The sequence below is a fragment of the Pocillopora damicornis genome, chromosome 4, assembly GCF_964200805.1.
Source record: "Pocillopora damicornis chromosome 4, jaPocDami1.2, whole genome shotgun sequence".
NCBI lineage: Eukaryota > Metazoa > Cnidaria > Anthozoa > Scleractinia > Pocilloporidae > Pocillopora > Pocillopora damicornis.
In genome coordinates this window covers 29769680-29788367 of record NC_142673.1, presented here as the reverse complement: position 1 = coordinate 29788367, position 18688 = coordinate 29769680, and the positions used below count along the sequence as shown (strand labels likewise).

The following is an 18688-nucleotide window of genomic DNA, read 5'->3' as shown; positions in this document are numbered from 1 at the left end:
ATATCTTAAGTTAGGTAAAAACATGAATTGTCGCTAAAATATTATTTACAGGTGGCTTTTCGGCGTATTAGTCTGTTATGCCTCTGATTCAAAACTTGGAAGAGCTCCATCATTGCATCTAAATCTTGGTGAAAGAACTCTTCGAGCAAGTTATTACCTGTGACTGGGAGACAATCATTAAAAATGAGTGGTTACCGATAGGCAGTTAATTCATCAAGACGAACATGATATTAGTGCTGATTAAAATCACAAATTATTTGGTTTTCAACTTTAGCTAAAGAAAGGAACTGTTGTTTACCCCTTTAACTCCCATGACTGACCAAGACAGAATTTCTTTTTACAATATCTGCGGAAATACAATACATCATCATCGTATTTTATTTGCCTTATTTACACAATACAAAAAGTTTATTTACAGCGGTTATAGCTAGAAGGCGAGGAGACCCAGGAAGCCATCGGACTTATGGGAGATCCACCTCACTTACATTAATAAATAAAGTAAAGAAAAAATGCTGCGAATGTGCGGTTAGGCCACTTCAGTGATTATTTAAGTAAAAATTCTTGCATTTTCGTCTTAAAACTAAGGTTTGACAAACGAGTGACTGAAACAGGAAAAGAGTTCCAAATTTTAGGACCTTGGTAGAGAATTGTAAATTGCTTGAGATTTGTACGGCACAAATGCGTTCGATAATTACTGGCTGTTCTGGTACCATAGTTGTGAATTTGGGGAAAAAGATTGAGAAGCAATGGAGGCAATAAGTTATTTCTATAATAACACATGAATTTGGCGATTTCAAACGTATTGACTTGGAAAATATCTAAAATTCCTAGTTTGGGAAATAAAGGAGCGGAATGGGCTCGATAGTCTGAGTAGGTGATAGCCCGCGCAGCTCGCTTTTGCAAGTAATAAATTTGATTTAAGTTGGATACGTATTTGGACGACCAGGCGCAGTTGCAATAGACGATATAAGGATAAACTAAGGTGTAGTAAAAAGTGAGTTTGGCTGTAGAGGATAGGAAAAAGCGAGACCTGAATATAATACCTACTGATTTAGCGATTTGTCTACATACATAGCTGATATGGTGTTTTCAGGTGAGATGATCATCAATATAGACCCCAAGGAATTTAGTTATGTTAGACTGTTTAGGGGGTTTACCTCCATAGGAGAGAGAAATGCTGGAGTTAAATTTCTTCTGTCTGGGTTTAAAATATACGTAGTTAGTTTTCTTTATATCAACTGAGAGCTTATTGCATTTTAGCCAAATATCAATATTTTGGAGTTCTAAGCAATTTGGATTTGAATGAGAATAAAAGATACTGGTGTCATTAGCGAAAAGCAGAGGGTCTGTTAATTCAGAGGCATTAAGGAGGTTGTTTTCGTTGTTTCGTGTTGGTCGATTGCAGAAGCTATTTTATTTACCAAATGCATTAGTGCGTGCGATGTCGAGTGATTTTTCCGAAATCCAAACCGACAGCGTTAGAGTATATCGTGTTTTCGTCAAATTCTACCAAGCGATTGTATATGACTTTTTCGAAAAATTTGGAAAAATTAGAAAACAAAGAATTAGGTCTTTAGTTTAGAAAAAAGTTAAGATCCTCTGCTTTGAAGATGGGAATAATTTTTTAGCGATTTTAAGTTTGTCCGGGAAAATGCCTTTTAGCAGAGATGGATTGATAATATCTGCCAACGGACCAAAAATAAGGTGAAATAAGCACCCACATACACCCAAGTGATGAAAAGAAAGGAGATTATTGGTTGACCCGATATCAAATTCTCACAACTAACATGATAAGAATTGCATGGTCGACAGAAAGGAGAGCTTTCATTAGATCGTGGGAGTTAAAGGGTTAACCAATAAACTGACTATTATCTAGTTTATAGAAGTTTGTCAGGAGACGGCTTTTTTTGTTTTGTTTAGGTGTACATGTACAAACGTTCTTGAATCAAAGGGAGCAAGCTTCTGATGTACTATCCCACGAAACGCCATGATCCATCCAAGGGAAAAACGAAGTTTGACAGCATCGACATTGAAAGAACTGAAGTTTGTCTCCCTATTAAAACAAGTCATTTTTAACGAAATATTGGGGCCACCGCTTTTCCATAAGAAAAGCAGGGCCACCCAGTAGAAAGACTAAGAGTCTTTTGATTTTATTTGAATGGATTAGAATGAATTATGTAATGTGCTACTCATGATTTAGTACTTCTATGAATAGTCATATGATAAGTTGAATTATACGCGAATTTTAAAGATTCTTACGGTCTATGGAAGGACAGAGGCTTACATGACGTCACATTTTGCTTCTTTATTAAATAAAACAAACATATTCCGTGTTGTCGTGGATCTGTACAGTAACAGATCACAGAAGACCTCAAAGTGTGTTAAGAAAATCAATGACAAAACGGCTATGCCTCATGTGCCACTTCTTTGTTCTTTCCTCGTTTTGATGTTATGTGTCATATATTACTGGACAGAAGCACTACAACATGGAGTGCATTTCTAAATAAATATTGTTGTATCGTGCAGATTTGGTATAGGTCTCCTTATTTCCCCTTGTTCTTTGTTTTTTCGAAGAAGAAACCTTCTTAGTTGACCTTAGGGCCTAGTATAGGTCCTGGAACGCGACGCGACGCGACTGGGCTGGACATTTTCGGTTGTTACTAAGCTTTAGCGCACATGCACCAGGTGAGAGTTTCTACTCTCTCTCTGAGTTAATAACAGTTTGAATCGTTATCTATATCCTAGAGTCCATCTGTAAGTGGAAATCTTAGAATGCCTTCGATTAACATAAACATATACGTATATTATCCAGTCAAGGATAAAAGAGTGAAAGATTTGTCTATAAATTAAGGGTGTAAAGTTATAAAAATACTTTTAGCACTTCCCCATAAAATTGTCGGGGATCGAACTTGACATCATACATTTAGACATAACAATGGATCGAGTTTCTTGTCGTTTCTTGCCTTCATTTTCTGTCATCCGTAAGAAGCAACACCCAAATTCAAATTCGACCCCGATCCGATTTAAATAAAGACAGTTCTATGATATGGATGTGCCAGTGCTTATCCTATTTTATTGATTAGCCAAGCGCTCTCAGCACAGTCCACGATAATGAAGCTAGACTCGAGCAGTTTATTTGTTGAGCCTTACGCCGTTAAACTGGATAAAAAGGGACAGAGATACAGAGATAACAATAGATGTTTGTCGCTCGTTTAACACTGGACAGAATACCAAATGGAATATTTGCTATCTAAACGGCTGTCACCCCCCCCCCCTCCCCCTCCTCCTCCCTCAGCATTTGAATCGGCTGTAAATTACAGCCGATAACCTTTCAGTATCGAAAGATATTTTTCTCGTTTTGCATGATATTTGCGTGGAGTCTACCCACCTTCTAGTATGTAGCTAGTTAACTAGTGTTGACAGGTGGAGAAAAGAAATGTTCCTGGAATTAACTAAACTTCATATATCGGAAGACTTTTAAGGATTAATTTGCAATGAATGAATCGAAATTACTCAAATTAATAGACGCTCATAAGTTAGTTAGATAAATAGCTCTTGGCATTCCTACTTTCTTATAAAATGTCAGTTGGATATGTTAACGAATAAATTTGCCTTAATGTTTGAAAACCACTCTTATTGTTTCTCATCAAGTGCATCAGGAGAAGTCGGAGCTCACAATAGCATTTTTGAGCGCAAATTAGTCTTACTGAATTAGTCTTCATACTTACAGTTTGGTGCAGGTTTTCAGTGGGCAAGTATCGATGATACACTGAACTGGCAACAATTGGCCTTCGGTTGCTCACTGCTTGTCACAAAACCAGAAATTAACGTAGTTTCTTGTGCCATGCGACGTTGCTAAGCTCACAAAGCCGAATAGCCTGCGAAATAGAAAACCAGAAAACTGGTTATTCCGGCTTTAATTCAATAATTCCGATACGCCAGAGGACCCAAGAGTTTAGTATCGAGTAATATATCTTCATTTTTATTTCGTGGAAACTGTCCCATTATCAGTTATTCACGCACGAAGCCTTCTTCTGTCCGCGTGTGTTTACATGGCCCCGAAAAACTTAAAACCCCATACATTGCACCGCTAAGTGCTATTCCTGTCGCTCTTCCACCATTCATATTGGAAGACTTGTCCTTCTATCCTTGCAACGCCTCAGACTCGAAAGCTCAACATGCCTATTTCACCTTTTTAAAACCAAAATTTATAGTTTGGGTGAGGTTGAAAGAACATACAGTATTTTCTGGATCAGTCGCCAGACCCCGTTCTAACTTTAACTTTGGCGTCATATAAACATCGACACAAATTTGCTGATGTAATTGAGGCCTCGACTTCTGATCGGGTTGCTACCGACATATTGCCGCTTAAATCATAAAATTTAATTCCTGAAATTGTTTAAAGAAAACTTCATATTGTCAGCGAGGATCCATCGATTGTTGGCTGCGGCTAGGAGATGGGAAAGGTTTGTGCCATCTTGACCAAATACACCACGGTCTCGAGAAATGGGTTATTAGAAATCAATCTTCAAAATTTGAGAAAAATTTTATCTCCGTTACGTATAAACTCTGGACTCATTAGCAAGGCCACGTTTGCAATGAGCGCTGACACACATTTAATCGAGGATTATCTAAGCATCTTAAATTCTGTTAGAAATATTGTGATCTCAGGATAAGAATGAATGAGCAGAAAAAAGTAGGTACAAAACAAAGAGGAGAATATATATTTTTAAACTGTTTCCGCTGCAGTTCAGAAAAGACATGCAGGAATAAAACTCAGTTACTTCTCAAGGCACTTCCGTGGCGGCAGTGTGAGCTATAATCAGTGTTTATACGAGTTTACCGGGTACAGTCAAGAGACCCAAGCTGCAAAGCTCCGGAATGGTGAGAATAGAGTAGCTATACTCCTCTTTGTTACTCTTAAATCTAATCATATTTACACACGCCAAAGCAGGGAGTTCACTCTATGACTTCCGTTTTCTAGAAATCTACCGTGACTAATTATTCAAATGCACTCCATCTGTTCAACTCCGATGGTCGCAGCCGTCAAAGTGGGAATATTGTATTCTGCGTTTCTTGTCAGTATTATCGAGCACATCGCTGAGTCGTATATCAAACCTACTGCGTAATTCATACAAAGGTATTTTCCTCCTTATATCATGATTTTTGTTAAGTTAGTATGCTTGCCTTGGAGCTCAAATAAGGGTAACATAACATAGACGATTGGCAACCTCTTTGTTTGCCCAGCGATGCAGGATATCATGTATGCGCGAGTTTGATTTAAAATCAGTAACTGCTAAACATAAGAAATGTGAAAATAAATAGAGATAACAATTTCTGCCATTTCTTGGGGTCAAAATTCTCTCAAGAATGGAATTGATATCAGGGGCAGCAAAGTCCGTAATAGCGAACGTCTGTCACGATTAAGACAAGCACAAATAAGGACGCGCAAATCAGGCATTACCGTTTACAATTCATGCAGCTTCATTAGGTAAAGGAGGGCGCAGGCAAGTGTAACTGTGTGTTATTCTTTGGCTAAATAATTTATTTAAAGCTATTTTTGAAAGGGAAAGTTCATTACCCACTTTGAACAAGAATAGCTTGCGTAGGCATTTTTTTTAAATGCGTACATAACCCAAAGTATTCAAATGAAATCAAGTAGCGTGGCCAATTAACGGGGTAGTCCTCGGGAATGAAATCGAAAGGGAAAAAGAAACGAATGAAACGATTAATGAATGACAGCAACATTCTTGATAAAAATGATGATCATGAAGTGTAATAACAATCAAAGTTCTTTTAATTTGCGTAATAACCTTAAAGGGAAGATCGGAAGTCATAAGTTCTTTTAATTTTCTTTTAGTCATCAACAGAAAAAGTTCTTTGCACACTTTGTGCACGTTTGAGAAATTTCGAGGACAAATCATTATCAACGATAGCATCTCATTTCAATAATCCGGGGGAATATGTAGGTCTTAAAACACTGTTTTAACTTAGGTACGCCGCACGCAGCCTTATAAGACGAACACAACAACGCTTTGAAACCATGCATAAAGAAAAAAATTGATTTTATCAACTGAAATAATAATGCAAATTGACCAGCGTAAAGAGTTTCTAAAGCTGACATTTCGAAAGTGAAGCCTTCGTGAGAGGGAAGGGGAAATACCAAATAAAATTTGATTTAACAAGATCATTTTTTTTATTAACTGAGTTGATAATGTAAATTGGCCACCGTAAAGAGTTTATAAGCTGACTTTTCGAGCGTTAGCCCTTCGCCAGAGGGAAAGCCTGTCTTTCACACTGGCGAAGGGCTAACGCTCGAAATGTCAGCTTTTTTACCCTTTACGGTGGCTAATTTACGTTTTCAACTCAGTTGTTAACACTAAATTACCTGCTAGACTCTCCCACAGACGCAGCACCACAGTTTCTTTGGAAACTTACCCCCTTTATTGTAGATTGCACTCTTTGCATCACTGATAACTGTGAACTTTGTGTCGATAAACCATCGAAATTTCTATCGTGTTACTGAAGTTTTCCCCTTTACGAAAGAAAGAAGTTTAAACAAGATATCAAAAATACAACAAATAATGTCATGTCGAGCAAAGCTGATCATTTTCCGCGAAAAATGGCTAAACTGGCGTAATTCAATGATAGAACGCAGATTTAATGATGCATGAAACGTGAAATTATCTCGTTATTCTATTTATCGGCTAAATATTGACATATGCTTTCACAAACTGATCAGACAGAAAAGAAGAAGCATCAAGATATTCAAGCATGTTCCCTCAGTGGTTCAGGTTTGCTGTGGTTACTCTTATCAAACTGGTGCTGGTTTTTGGTCGACATAAAGTTGGAGCAGATTTCAGCGATAACTGCGACAACTCACCTAATTCCCTCTCATGCATCCACACTTATGAAGAGCTTTATAACAGCTTGGCAAAGTCAGAAAACAATTTTAACATTGAGTCAGCTATATATCCATCCAGGAGGCCTTCTTCTGTCCGTGTGTTTGTAAATTTACATGGTCCTAACGAGGCAGAAAACCTCATCGTGCCATACACTTGGAGCCTTTCCTGTTTGTATGTTGCTGTCCCACCGCTCATGCTGGAAGTTTTGTCCCTCGGATCCATCCTTGTGACGCCTCGGACTCAAACACTGAATATAACTATTCCATATTTCTGCTGCAATGTGTCAAAGAAGGAGGATGAAAGAAGGATAATCATTAAAGAAAGGATTAAAAGAGCTCTCGCATCGGTAAGTGTGTTGTTTTCTCCCTTAATTTGGAAACAACAGGAAACTGATTAAAAGAGCTGCCTTCAGTACTATTATTCCTCCGTTAGTTAGCAAGTATGCAGAAATGAAAAGAAAATAAACACTATTATTTGGTTGGCAATAAGGTACACGGACGTTCTCCTAAACGAGAATTGTAAATTTAAACAGCTTTTGGTCCTGAATTATTCTAAAGGTGTTTCGAGTACGCAACGTTAGTAATTGTCTTAGCTGAAGTCTACTGCTAAAAAGGCTAAGTCTTTTGAGCCAAGCAACCCACACTTTCCATATATTGAAGACTGGTTGCGAGTTAATCGCATGATTTATAATTAGCACCTTTTCAAGTTTCCCTGAAAGTTTGCGGGCCGGTACTCATCAATATTCCTTGGCGGAAAAAAGGCATTGCTTAACTCACTAACAACCGTCTCTCAGCTACTAACCATCCTTTCCCGTACGGGCCTGAATTTTTTTCAGGTCCTATTTACAACTACTCGTTTTAGTAGTGTTCTTAGCTGCGAGGATCTCTTAATTTCATCCTTTGAAGTTTATACAATTTTGATATAGGATTGCTGTTACATTTCAGCTTCAAGATCTTGCCGTATCACCAGGGATACGGGATCCAAGGATGAACACAGCGGAATGTGTTATAGAAGGCCATGGAATAGACAGAGAGGCTACAGGACGCAGTGTGTACATCAGAATAATCCATTGGTGTTCATTTCTTTTCACTTTGGCAGTTTTCTATTTGTTAACTTCATTTATTGAACATTGTAGAAAAGAAGGTTGGTCAGAGAAAACCACAGGGAGGGAACACACGAATACAACCGGCCGAGACAGGCAAAAGATCAGGATAAAAAACACTGCTAAGGCTATCTTCTATCTAGGTGTTTTGTTGTCAGTTCTTGGTTTAAGTCAACAATTGGTGCTCCTTTTACTTTTTGTAAATTTTTACCTGGAAGAAGTTCTCCTCTACAAGGACATTGTACCTATTTTAGTCTGTATCTGGTTTGCAATGGCATTCAATACAGTGATTGGCCTTATACCACATATCCGTAATAAATTAGAAAATTATTTTCCATGCCTGAAGACAGACTCGGCTGACAGGGAAGAAGGTATGAGCTGTTTTTCTAAACCGGTCGCCTTTACATGTGCAGCCACCACTAGTTTCTGTTCCTGTTGGATGCTAATTGGCATAATGCTTAACCCGACTTGGGGTTTGACTGTTACGCTTATAATATGCTTTACTTTTGCCTCCTTCACTTATGCTGTCTACGAATATCTGACTTTAGTTAGCTGTAAACAAGATGGAGTGAAACCCGATAAACTGCATGCTCTATTACCTGGTCTGTTGGGTTTCCTTGCTGTTATTGTCTTAATTCCAGTAATTGTGTTCGCCGGCCAGTCATTTAATGGAAGAGAAACTGCGGATGAAACATTGAAGACCATACTTATGACTGCTCTTGGTTCCTTCATTTCGTGGTTGTCTTGGAAGAGGCTTCTGGACAAAAGCCAAAAGTCAGAAGAGAAACAAACCCAACTCCCATCCAGTGACCCAAGGCGGACACCTTCTGACGATACTGACTTAAGGAAATCTTCATCCAGCGATTCATCAACTAATTACACCTCAAGTCAGAATTCTTTATATCATACATGTCCTTGCCTATGTCATCCACCAGTAAACGATCACAATACGGCGGAAAGCCAGTCCTCAAACGATGGTTCATTTATAGAAAAAAGCCAAGCATGTTGCAGAATGGTGCTAAGTGGTGAAAATATCGAATTTAACGAGAAACAAAGGAATGACATAGAAAGCAAAGTGTAGCAAAATCTGAATTCGTTGGCTTAAAACTCGGTCTCCATGTGGAACACCACTTTTATTTGCAATCTTAAATTACGATTTGTAGGGTCAAAGAAGATATTTGAATCGATTTGCAGAGTTTGAAATGTCAAAATAGTAATGAAATGGCGGAAAAAACTATTTCCTACTGCTTCTCTTATAACATACGTTGAGTAACCACTCGTCTGGAAACTCATACATTTAACAAAACGTAAAGATTTCGAGACTTCAATGAAATCAATTACATCACGAGGAACTAAGCACAGTGCCATAAGTGGCAATGGCGGTTGTGTGTTGGGAATATGCCATTATTAAGGAAATGTATGAACTAGATATTTTTCCAACAGTGGGGTTGTTACTGGAAGAACAATCTGTCGAGGAGATTTTTAATAACAAGAGAAGAGGCAAGATTTTTTCATGTTTAAGATAACTCTGCTCAGGAGCACGAGCGAAATGGTTGTACTGTTTTACTGCTTTTTGTTGTACAAATATAGATTGAGTCTAGCTGTGGATCTGAGAAGGAGTCATTTTCTTCATTGAGGAAGTTTTTCATAAGAGCTTTTTCCATCTCGAGGCCAAATACCATGGAGCACACAAGTTCTCTACTGTTGATCGGTGACTCAGCTACATTTAACTGACAGGAATTATTTTTTACCGATGTGATCACTTATGATAAATTCAATCTTGTATTACCTTGATTACATTGGAAATCTAGTTAAATAACGTTTGGATATATTGCTCTCTAAAAAACTTGTAAAACTAAAAACAAATTGAGTGTTCGTCCTCAAGTTAACGTGAAAATGAATCAGCTTGCATTTGCTCAAAATTATATTTAGACATCATTAACAATAGCTGACCCGTGGCTGCAGTTGTCACGACATCATTATCAACTTGTAAACAATGGATACTAAAAACATCGCTCGACTTGTAAGTCAAATCATGTGGAAACGTTCAGCCTATTAAGGTAAATTTCTCATGATATCAGCCTTCCCCATAAGCCTCGAGCTCAATAATTGACCGGACCGGATAGCCATAAAAGATCAGGCATATTATTTATTTGAACCGTTAAAGAATTAAGAAATATAAGTGTAAGAGTTTATAAGTTTACAACTTCCGTTTTCTTTCGGAGTAATCTAGCGTGACTTATTTCAATTGACACCCAAGTAAGTGATCTGTGGTCGTTCAACTCCTATAGTCACAGGCTTAAATGAAAATTTTGGATATCTCATTTTGGTTTCGTTTCACTTGAAGGTGGCAAAACAGAGAAGGCATTAAAAGAATATCATAAAACAGAACATCAAACATGAAGAGTACAAAAACGTACCATTCAACAAGCAACACATATATCATAAAATAAGAACCATCCAAACTAAATTTATCAACTCGGAGGCTATGAACTAAATAAAGTGTCACTCAGCTGCTTTGATGATAAGCGATACATTTATGAAGATGGTTTAACATCTTACGCTTATGGACAAATTTGAAGATGCAACGTCACGGCACATCTATACCGGCCCACCTTAATAATTCAGCGCTTCAATGTAATATTTCTACTGAACGATGTGACGTCACACCACAGTTGTGTCAGCTTACATCTTGCAAGTTTCACAGGCACAGTCTAGTTCATGAGTCCATGTTAGAGCTGCCTCATGATGACTTTTAAAATAATCAACCACGGTTTTACCATTACTTACAAACCATATAAATGGTAACTTACATCTTAACACCTTTTTATAAGGACTAAAAAGCTTGTAAGACATTCTAAGTTGCCAAGCTCTTGTTTTCTTAACTCTACAATTCGAATCAACCCAATCATCGAGGCTACCAGAAACTCGCTTCATACTCATTTCCTCTTGAAACTTTTCAAAGGCTCGACTAAGGCACATTCCATATACGAATGCATTCTGAATAACATAGTTTTCGACAGTCCTAAAGCAGTCATAACAATACAACTTCATCTAATAGTCAGCAAATAACCGGACATTGTCGTTCATGTAGGCCACATTTTGGTAATAAAACCCGTTGGTGATTTTTACGTTGATATCTCTTTTATAGCCAGTGTCATTCACATCTTCTAAATCCAAATCATGCATCAAATCGGTTAAACCAGTTTCACTCTCAGCCATTTTTAAAATTAAATTAATTCATGACCTTCTAAATATACCAAGCCCAAGCTTCAGCTGTGTGATGATCATCTTGCTAAGAGTCATGGCGAAACTATAAGAGTTTGGATGGGAATATTTACGACCGCTTTTAGGAATGAAAAATGCAGTCAAATTCTCAATAAAAATACCTCACCTTACTTCCACAGTGCATCGCTTGTTATCTGACCGCTTACTATATTAAAAAGAACTCATTTCGGCGAGTTATCCATTTCTGAAGGCCTGTAGTAAACTTAGAAACACCTGGAGCTTGGGCCGCCCGCAAACATCATTTACTGAGATTGGTTGAAAAAAATCACGAGACAGTCGTATGACCATCATTCCACTTTAAAAACAATAGAGCAAGTTCAGACCTGTTAGCGGGCAACCCCCTATTTTGTTTCCGAGTATTTGACTAATTATTCAGATGCACTCTATCCGTTCAACCCTGATGGTCGCAGCCGTCAAAGTGGGAATATTGTTCCTGCGTTTCTTGTCAGTGTCATCGAGCAGATTTCTGTGTCAAAAATCAATCCTACTTCGTAACTCACAAAAAAGGTATTTCCAACATATACCATGATTTTTTTAAGTGAGTAAGCTCGTCTTAAAGCTCAAATAGCGATAACATAACACAGACCTAGTATAGTAAATCGAACGCAATCGAACTGAATTTCAATTAGATATTATTATATATGTAAAACAATGGAAAAATGTTTCCTCGACTCTAAATGTCTAAGAAATAATTGTCCCTTCATCAATTGTTCATTTTTCTGGTAAATTAGTTAAGAGTATCTGATATTGTATCTAAATAGCAACCAGTCTTGCGGCTAAACAAATCTTTTCCTTTTTCACTGAGTCCGGGATAATGTTATGATATTGTAAGGTGAAGTTATTCCTTAATCACAAGTTTTACATGCTGTATAACAGTTCAAGCTAACGATATTATTAAGTATGATTCTAATCATTACACACCTGAGTAGAGCACTGTTTATTAAAAAACTATAATCTCAGTAGTTATCTTGTGCCAAAACAGGTTTGGATTTTTTAATTTACATCTCCAATGTAGCGTTGTAGTTCTGGATGCATTTTATATAAATTCATCACTTGGAAAGATTTTTTAACTCTATATAAAAAACTGTAATGTGCGTGCAAAGAGGATAACAAGCCAACTTTTAAATAGTGCTTTCGTTCAGATTTGAGTTTACATAGGTGGCTGTTCCTACAGTACATGGCACCCTTAAGAAACTAAAATTGTTCTGGTTTAAAAATTGAAAAAGTTCGTCATATCTGGTGGTCTGGAACGAACACAGATGAACTTTGCCCCAACAGCCTCTTTGAAGACAAGTGAGTAATACTAGAAGGGGGGGGGGGGGGGGGGTCTATCAGTTTATAAAACATCTCCTTTTAAGTATTGTGTCCATTTTATTTTTTCTCTACCAAATTAAAGCTGTCAAGGTTTTCCAGGTATTTTACTACACAACTGATCTTGCAAGAGCTTTCACATGCACCAAGTCTTACTGAAAGCACTGCCAAATACAAAGACCTCAAATTGTACCTTTTTTTAAGTGCCCTATCCTATACAATGTATCAAATAATTAATCTTGTAGCAGTATGATTACTACAAAATATGACTTAATAAATAAATTCAGACTTCTCAACATGTTTCTAATAACCCTTATTGGAGAAGGTAATACTTTCATAATCTGGGTAAGCTTTTATAAGTTTCTCGACTGCGATGGAGTGATCTGCTCTACCAAACCCCTGGAAATTAAAAATAAATGTTTCAGAAAGTCAGTCATAGCAGAGAAAACCATGTGTCACTAATAATTACTTATTACCAACAGACTGACATATGCTTGCCTAAAGGTCAGTGTATTGAGGGGTCTGGGTTGAATTCCTTCCCGAGCCATAGTTTAGTGTTCCTTAGCAGATTGTTTCACTCTCACAAGTCCTCTCTCCACCCTAATAAACTTGTGAAACTAAAAACAAATTGAGTGTTCGTCCTCAAGTCGTTGGTTTGTAAGTCAGATCGTTTGGTTTGTAAGTCTTCTTTACAGGAAAGGTACTCTCCACCTGTTTCATAACATTTTTCTTTTAGTTGTAAGCATGTCGTCCACCTACCAAAAATTCAAAGACGATCAGGGTTAGGAGAGTTTGTTTATTACCTGAAAGGTTTGCTGACACAAGTTTAGTTATAAAAAAGCCCTACATTTCAAATTTATTAGACGCAATATAAGATTTCGATGTCTAAAATTTAATGTTTTTGCGAGGTCTTAGTGACTAGAATTAGTGATTCCGTGGTCATCTGTGATAACCGCGAGAGATAAAATTAGGACAGTCAAGCCTACGGTAAGCCATTAGTCGTTAGGAGGGTTTAGGTAAGAAGTTAAGCTGTTTCCGGCGCTGATTTTTTCCCTTAAATGTTTATATCAAAAGGAATTGATTTCAAACTTTGATTAGTAGAGGCTTTATTCAGAATGGCAAACGATAGAAGCTTACAGATACAGATTATTGGAGTTAGACATTGCTATTTCATGGAAACCGGAAGTATCGTGAACGTGTTCTTTTATTTACATCCAGCCGATATACTAAGTATTTGGCCGAGCCAAAATGTAAAGAATTGTACCACAAATCACTGCAGATAAACTGTTGCCAACAACCTTCCCACAAGCGTTACGATCATTTAAGCCACATCGTAGCTAGTTTCTCCACATTAATTCGCGAGAAATCCTCTACTGATTCTTCTTGAGTATATTCAATGTTGAAAGAAAGGCATTCAGTATTCGTTTCAAAGCCTCGTTTCACCCAAGAATATAAACGAGTACCATAGCACTATCAAGGACTAACTTTTTTATGTGCTGGGTGATTTTCTGCGATGGACTTGCGTCCTTTCCACATGGAGTGGCAATATACTAACTCGACACTTCATGCTATATGGAAACTGTGATAACCTCTAGCAATAATCTAAGCGAGTTCCGCTCATAAAATATTTTGTTTTGACAGCTAACATGAAATAACCAGCCTCAAAAAGTAAAAGTGGATCAAACAAAGCTGATTTGTATTCATTCCGCTTCTCTTGCAGGAAATTTTGGAACTGGTCAAGGGATTCAAAGCTATTAGAATCTCCACTGTTTTTCAAGGATGGCATTTTTGCGAATCGATCTCAAATTTCTCGTCTTAATTCAAGTTATGATAATACACCTATTTCCAAAACACATGTCTCAAGCAACAGCTACCAATAACTGTACAACTGCGGTCAATTCAACTGATGCCTGTAACAAAATCACTTACGAACAAGTTTACAACATCTTGACGAAATCAGAAAACAGTTTCAACATCGAGTCGGCTCTTTATCCACCCAAGAGGCCTTCCTCAGTTCGTGTGTTTGTAAATGTCTACGGCCCCAACAAAACGGAAAGTTCAACTCCTGCTGCCAAATACACGTGGAGTATTTCTTGCCTGTATGCTGCTCTTCCTGCCAAAGTTCTTGAATTTTGGTCCTTATGGTCAATCATGGTGACCAGTCGAACACAGGAGCTTAACATAACAATTTCACTTTCCTGCTGTGATGTGACGAAAGGGAAACTAAAAAAACACATCGAAGACGCTCTAGCTGCTGTAAGTACTTTGACCAATTTAGATTATGTACCGAAATAGCAAAAATATTCTAATTGAACATTAAAAAACCAATCAGGAAAAAACATTGCACCTTAAACCTTGTTAACATCTGCTCCGAAAAGAATTGAAAGTAGAGTTGTTACTTCAGTTATTATAACTTCATCCATGGAACTGAAAATGTTAGTACCCCTTGGAAAATGAGAAATTCGGATAGGTACGATTTTGGAACACGTCCCCACCCCTCTCCCCTCTCCTCATCTAAATTTGTTAATTAGCATCTTTGTTCCGATATCTCCTACAAACTGGAAGTCTCTTAAATGAAAGCAAATATCAAATTCAAATCCGTTAAAAAGAATTGTCTTTAAAGTCCATGAACAGAAACGCGACGATTCTCTAAACTGGAGAAAAAATTTTCTTGCCTCTCCATCTTTGCGGAGATAGTGGTTCATATTTCCTTTATTCGAGTTGTTTGGCAAATTGTGCCAGAGTCAGGGAGATTCGTGTATGTTCCCAGAAACTTATGGCTTATTCGGCAGAGTTGGTGTGTAAGTTGGGCATGCACACTGTTATTATGACCATGAACCCATGACTTGGTACTAGTCATACCAAAAGGGATTCATTGTTCTGTGTTTTAAATATTTTTTAAAACCTTCCAATACCCCATAGCTTATCACTTCTTTTTCGCTTACTCTTTTAGAATCATCCTTTTCTTTGATTTGACTTAGTTCTGTCTTATGTTTCATAGCTCCAAGATCTGGCTGTTAGGCCAGCAATGAGAGACCCCCAACTGAATTCTGCTGAGTGTATCACAGAGGGACATCAACCAAATATTTCTTCTGTTACAGAACACAGTTGGCGAATAATAGTAATTTTAGTCCTCTCTTTTCTCTTTTCGATAGTGTCTGGGCCATTGTTGGCCTTTATAACAACGAAAAAACGGGATGAGCTCAAAAATGAGGGGGATAGGGAGTCAAAAGATAAGAAAAATTCGATAGATTTCCTTTGTGGATTTTTGTTAGTAATATTTGTTGCTATATATATAGCAAAAGTGGTAATAGTTTATGGATATGGCAGCGGTGAGAAAATCGTTCCAATTAACATGTATGCTGTTTTTGTAGCAATACAACCAATCATTGTGTTTGTTGGGATTATAGTCTCTTGTATGACATTCTATTGCTGTGGGGAAGATGAGGAAGGACAACAACAAGAAGGACATCCAATGGGGGACATTGTAAAGAAGAAGTCATTCTTTTTCATAATTTGTGCAAATTTAGCAACCTACCATTTTTGTTGGCTCTTAGTTGGTATAATGCTGAATCCTATCTGGGGTCTCGTTGTTCTGCTCGTACTTTGCCTTTTTATTGGTGTCTCAACCTTTGCATTTTATACCTACAAGTCTTCAGTCCCTCAAGGGAGAAACCTAAAAAAAAAATGTCTGTTATTTTCCTCATGTTTTGCTGGGTTCCTAGCCATCTGTGTTCTTATTGTTATTGTGATTCTAGCAGGGCAGTCATATAATGGAAGACAAACTGCTGATGAAGCTTTGAAAGAAGCAGTGATGTATTTAATCTCTATATTCTTTTCATGGCTCTATTGGAAGGGGTACTGGCTTAGATCTGCTGATCATGAAAGAGGTCATCTTCTGAATGAACTAGCGTAAAGGAAATGCAAACACTTGTGTCTTAAGATGCTCCAATCCTTTCATTTGGATATTATTGCACATGTAAACCAATGGAAAAATGTTTTCTGGACTCACCCTAATCATCTGAGTAATAACTAACCCTTCATTAATTGCTCATTTTCTGGTAAATTAATGAAGAGTATTTGGTATTGTTTCAAAATAGTAGCTGGTCTTGCGGCTAAACTTATCTTTTCCTTTTTCCCTAAGTGCTTGATAATGTTATGATATTGTAAGGTGAAGTTATTCCTTAATCACAAATTTTACAAGCTGTATAACAGTTCATGCAAATGATATAATTAGGTAAGATCCTAATCATTACACACCTAACTATTTGAAGAAGTACAGCACTGTTTATTAAAATTATAATCTCAGTTACTATCTTGTGCTAAAACAGGTTTGGATAGCAAACCTTAGCAGCCTATTGCATAAATTTAACTAGCCTTAGTTTGCATAACTTGGTACCAATGAAGCCCAAACTAGCTAACTGGCGATGTTTACCACCAAGGTAAATAATATTTGTGCCTTTCGAAGTCTATAATTTTTTTGTTCTCATATACAGGTTTGGATTTGTTTACATCTCCAATGTAGCATTGTAGTTCTGGATGCATTTTATAACAATTCATTATGTGGAAAAATTTCTTAATCTATATAAAAAACTGTTAGTAATATGTATGCATAGAGGATAACTAGCCAATGGTAAACAGTGCTTTCATTAAGATTTGAGGTTACATAGGTGGCTGTCCCTACATGGCACCTTTAAGAAACTGAAATTGTTCTGGTTTAAAAATGGAAAAAATTCGTCATATCTGGTGGTCTACAACAGAACACTGAGTTGGGAGGGGGTCCATCAGTTTATAAAACATCTCCTTTTACGTATTGTGTCAATTTTATTTTTTACTGGGATACCTGTGGTAGCCCAGTCATAAAATGCCTTTGTTTTTTTGTCGTCTTTTTTTTTTTGTTTTTTTGTTTTTGTTTTTTTCCTCCGCCACAAAATGGAAAAATTGCGCAATAGTACCCAGAGGTCATTGGGCCCTCAACACCATGACAACTAACTGTGATCCAATGAGGTGTTCACATGCTGATCACGTGTGCTATCTTGATGATGATTGACGTTGTCATGCACGGACAGGGCCGGGTCACATGACGAACACGAGATTTTTGCCCATAAAACTATTTTGTCAGTCGTTTTGTATTTCAACGTAATTGGATTACGATCATCTGGAGCATTATGGGGCAAACGCTCAAAATACTTATAGACGCATACGCAATTCGTATTGTTCGCGGCCAATCCACACAAAAAGATGTTGTTGAGCGGTAATTTTGGATCGGACAGAATCGCGAACGCTTGAAAGCCATGAAAGCATTGAATGCCTTGTATGTCTTGTATGCCAAGTATGCCAATGTCTTAGTTGAAAACGTAAACTCGTTGTAAAAAGCAAAATCTGAAATCTGAAACCAAACTGCATATACTCTATGCAATCTATTGAACAACACTACTACCGTGAGACTGAAGAACAAAATTCAAATGGATGCAAACTGCTAGTGAAGAAACATGTCATGTTAGATTCACTTGATGCCAGGGAACGTAGCTACGATAACAGTGCGAATGGTATTAATTTCACGATCAGAAAGGTGAATCTTATGTTTGTTTTCATTGTAGTTGTATGGATATTCTTTTTTAATAAATACATGATCCAAAATCCCGTGTTTTTTGTGTATAATGTTATTATGTCAAGTATTGTTTACGCGATTGTCTTGTCACAGGCGACCCAAGGTCACGTTTCGAGAAAGAGCCAACGATTAATTCACGAACGCGTCACGCGTTGTGTGACTCAGAGTAAGTTATTCTAGGAACCGTTGAAAATTTGAACACGTTATAAGGAAAAGTATAGGGAACGACATATGGTCGATTTACAACGATAAATATTTCGAAATATGAAGATTTTTCTCGAAAAATCAATAAAACTTACTCATACCCTGTGTATCCGTTGTAGTTTCTGGCGATTGTTGCCGTTTTAAGCTTGCTTTACCATCACTATTATTCACGTCATCTACTTTTATTACATTGGTAAAATCTGTACAGACATCACACCAACCAACTCGCGCGCAAAGTAAGAAGACTATGTTTAAGGCTTGAAATTA

At 37.3% G+C, this 18688-nt stretch overlaps 2 protein-coding genes and 1 long non-coding RNA gene across 4 annotated transcripts; 2 read left to right on the top strand and 1 right to left on the bottom strand.

The window, feature by feature from the left end:
- Positions 1-6421: 6421 nt before the first annotated feature.
- LOC149047640 (uncharacterized) lies at positions 6422-11541 on the bottom strand. Of its 2 annotated transcripts, XR_016185901.1 has the most exons (4): positions 11402-11541; positions 8607-8687; positions 6884-7178; positions 6422-6535 (listed from the first exon to the last, which is right to left on the bottom strand). It is a non-coding gene; the product is annotated as an uncharacterized LOC149047640 (long non-coding RNA). The 2 variants fall into 2 exon arrangements; XR_016185900.1 differs by lacking the exon at positions 6422-6535 and having other exon boundaries at positions 6638-7178.
- Positions 6775-9229, top strand: LOC113674165 (uncharacterized). The gene is made up of 2 exons (XM_089204030.1): positions 6775-7251; positions 7850-9229. Exons 1-2 carry the CDS (start codon positions 6775-6777, stop codon positions 9086-9088), a joined length of 1716 nt encoding a protein of 571 aa, XP_089060156.1. The 3' UTR covers positions 9089-9229.
- A 124-nt stretch (positions 11542-11665) lies between the features above and the next one.
- On the top strand, positions 11666-17126 carry LOC149047639 (uncharacterized). Its single transcript, XM_089204043.1, has 3 exons — positions 11666-11802; positions 14327-14862; positions 15608-17126. Exons 2-3 carry the CDS (start codon positions 14386-14388, stop codon positions 16520-16522), a joined length of 1392 nt encoding a protein of 463 aa, XP_089060169.1. The 5' UTR covers positions 11666-11802; positions 14327-14385; the 3' UTR covers positions 16523-17126.
- Positions 17127-18688: the final 1562 nt, after the last annotated feature.

What these genes read in the sequence shown, in the direction of transcription:
- LOC113674165 (XM_089204030.1), top strand. Translation starts at nt 6,775, where the DNA reads ATGTTCCCTCAGTGGTTCAGGTTTGCTGTGGTTACTCTTATCAAACTG. An exon ending in TTAAAAGAGCTCTCGCATCG is followed by an intron (nt 7,252 to 7,849) that starts GTAAGTGTGTTG and finishes GTTACATTTCAG; the next exon opens with CTTCAAGATCTTGCCGTATC.
- LOC149047639 (XM_089204043.1), top strand. Translation starts at nt 14,386, where the DNA reads ATGGCATTTTTGCGAATCGATCTCAAATTTCTCGTCTTAATTCAAGTT. An exon ending in TCGAAGACGCTCTAGCTGCT is followed by an intron (nt 14,863 to 15,607) that starts GTAAGTACTTTG and finishes TATGTTTCATAG; the next exon opens with CTCCAAGATCTGGCTGTTAG.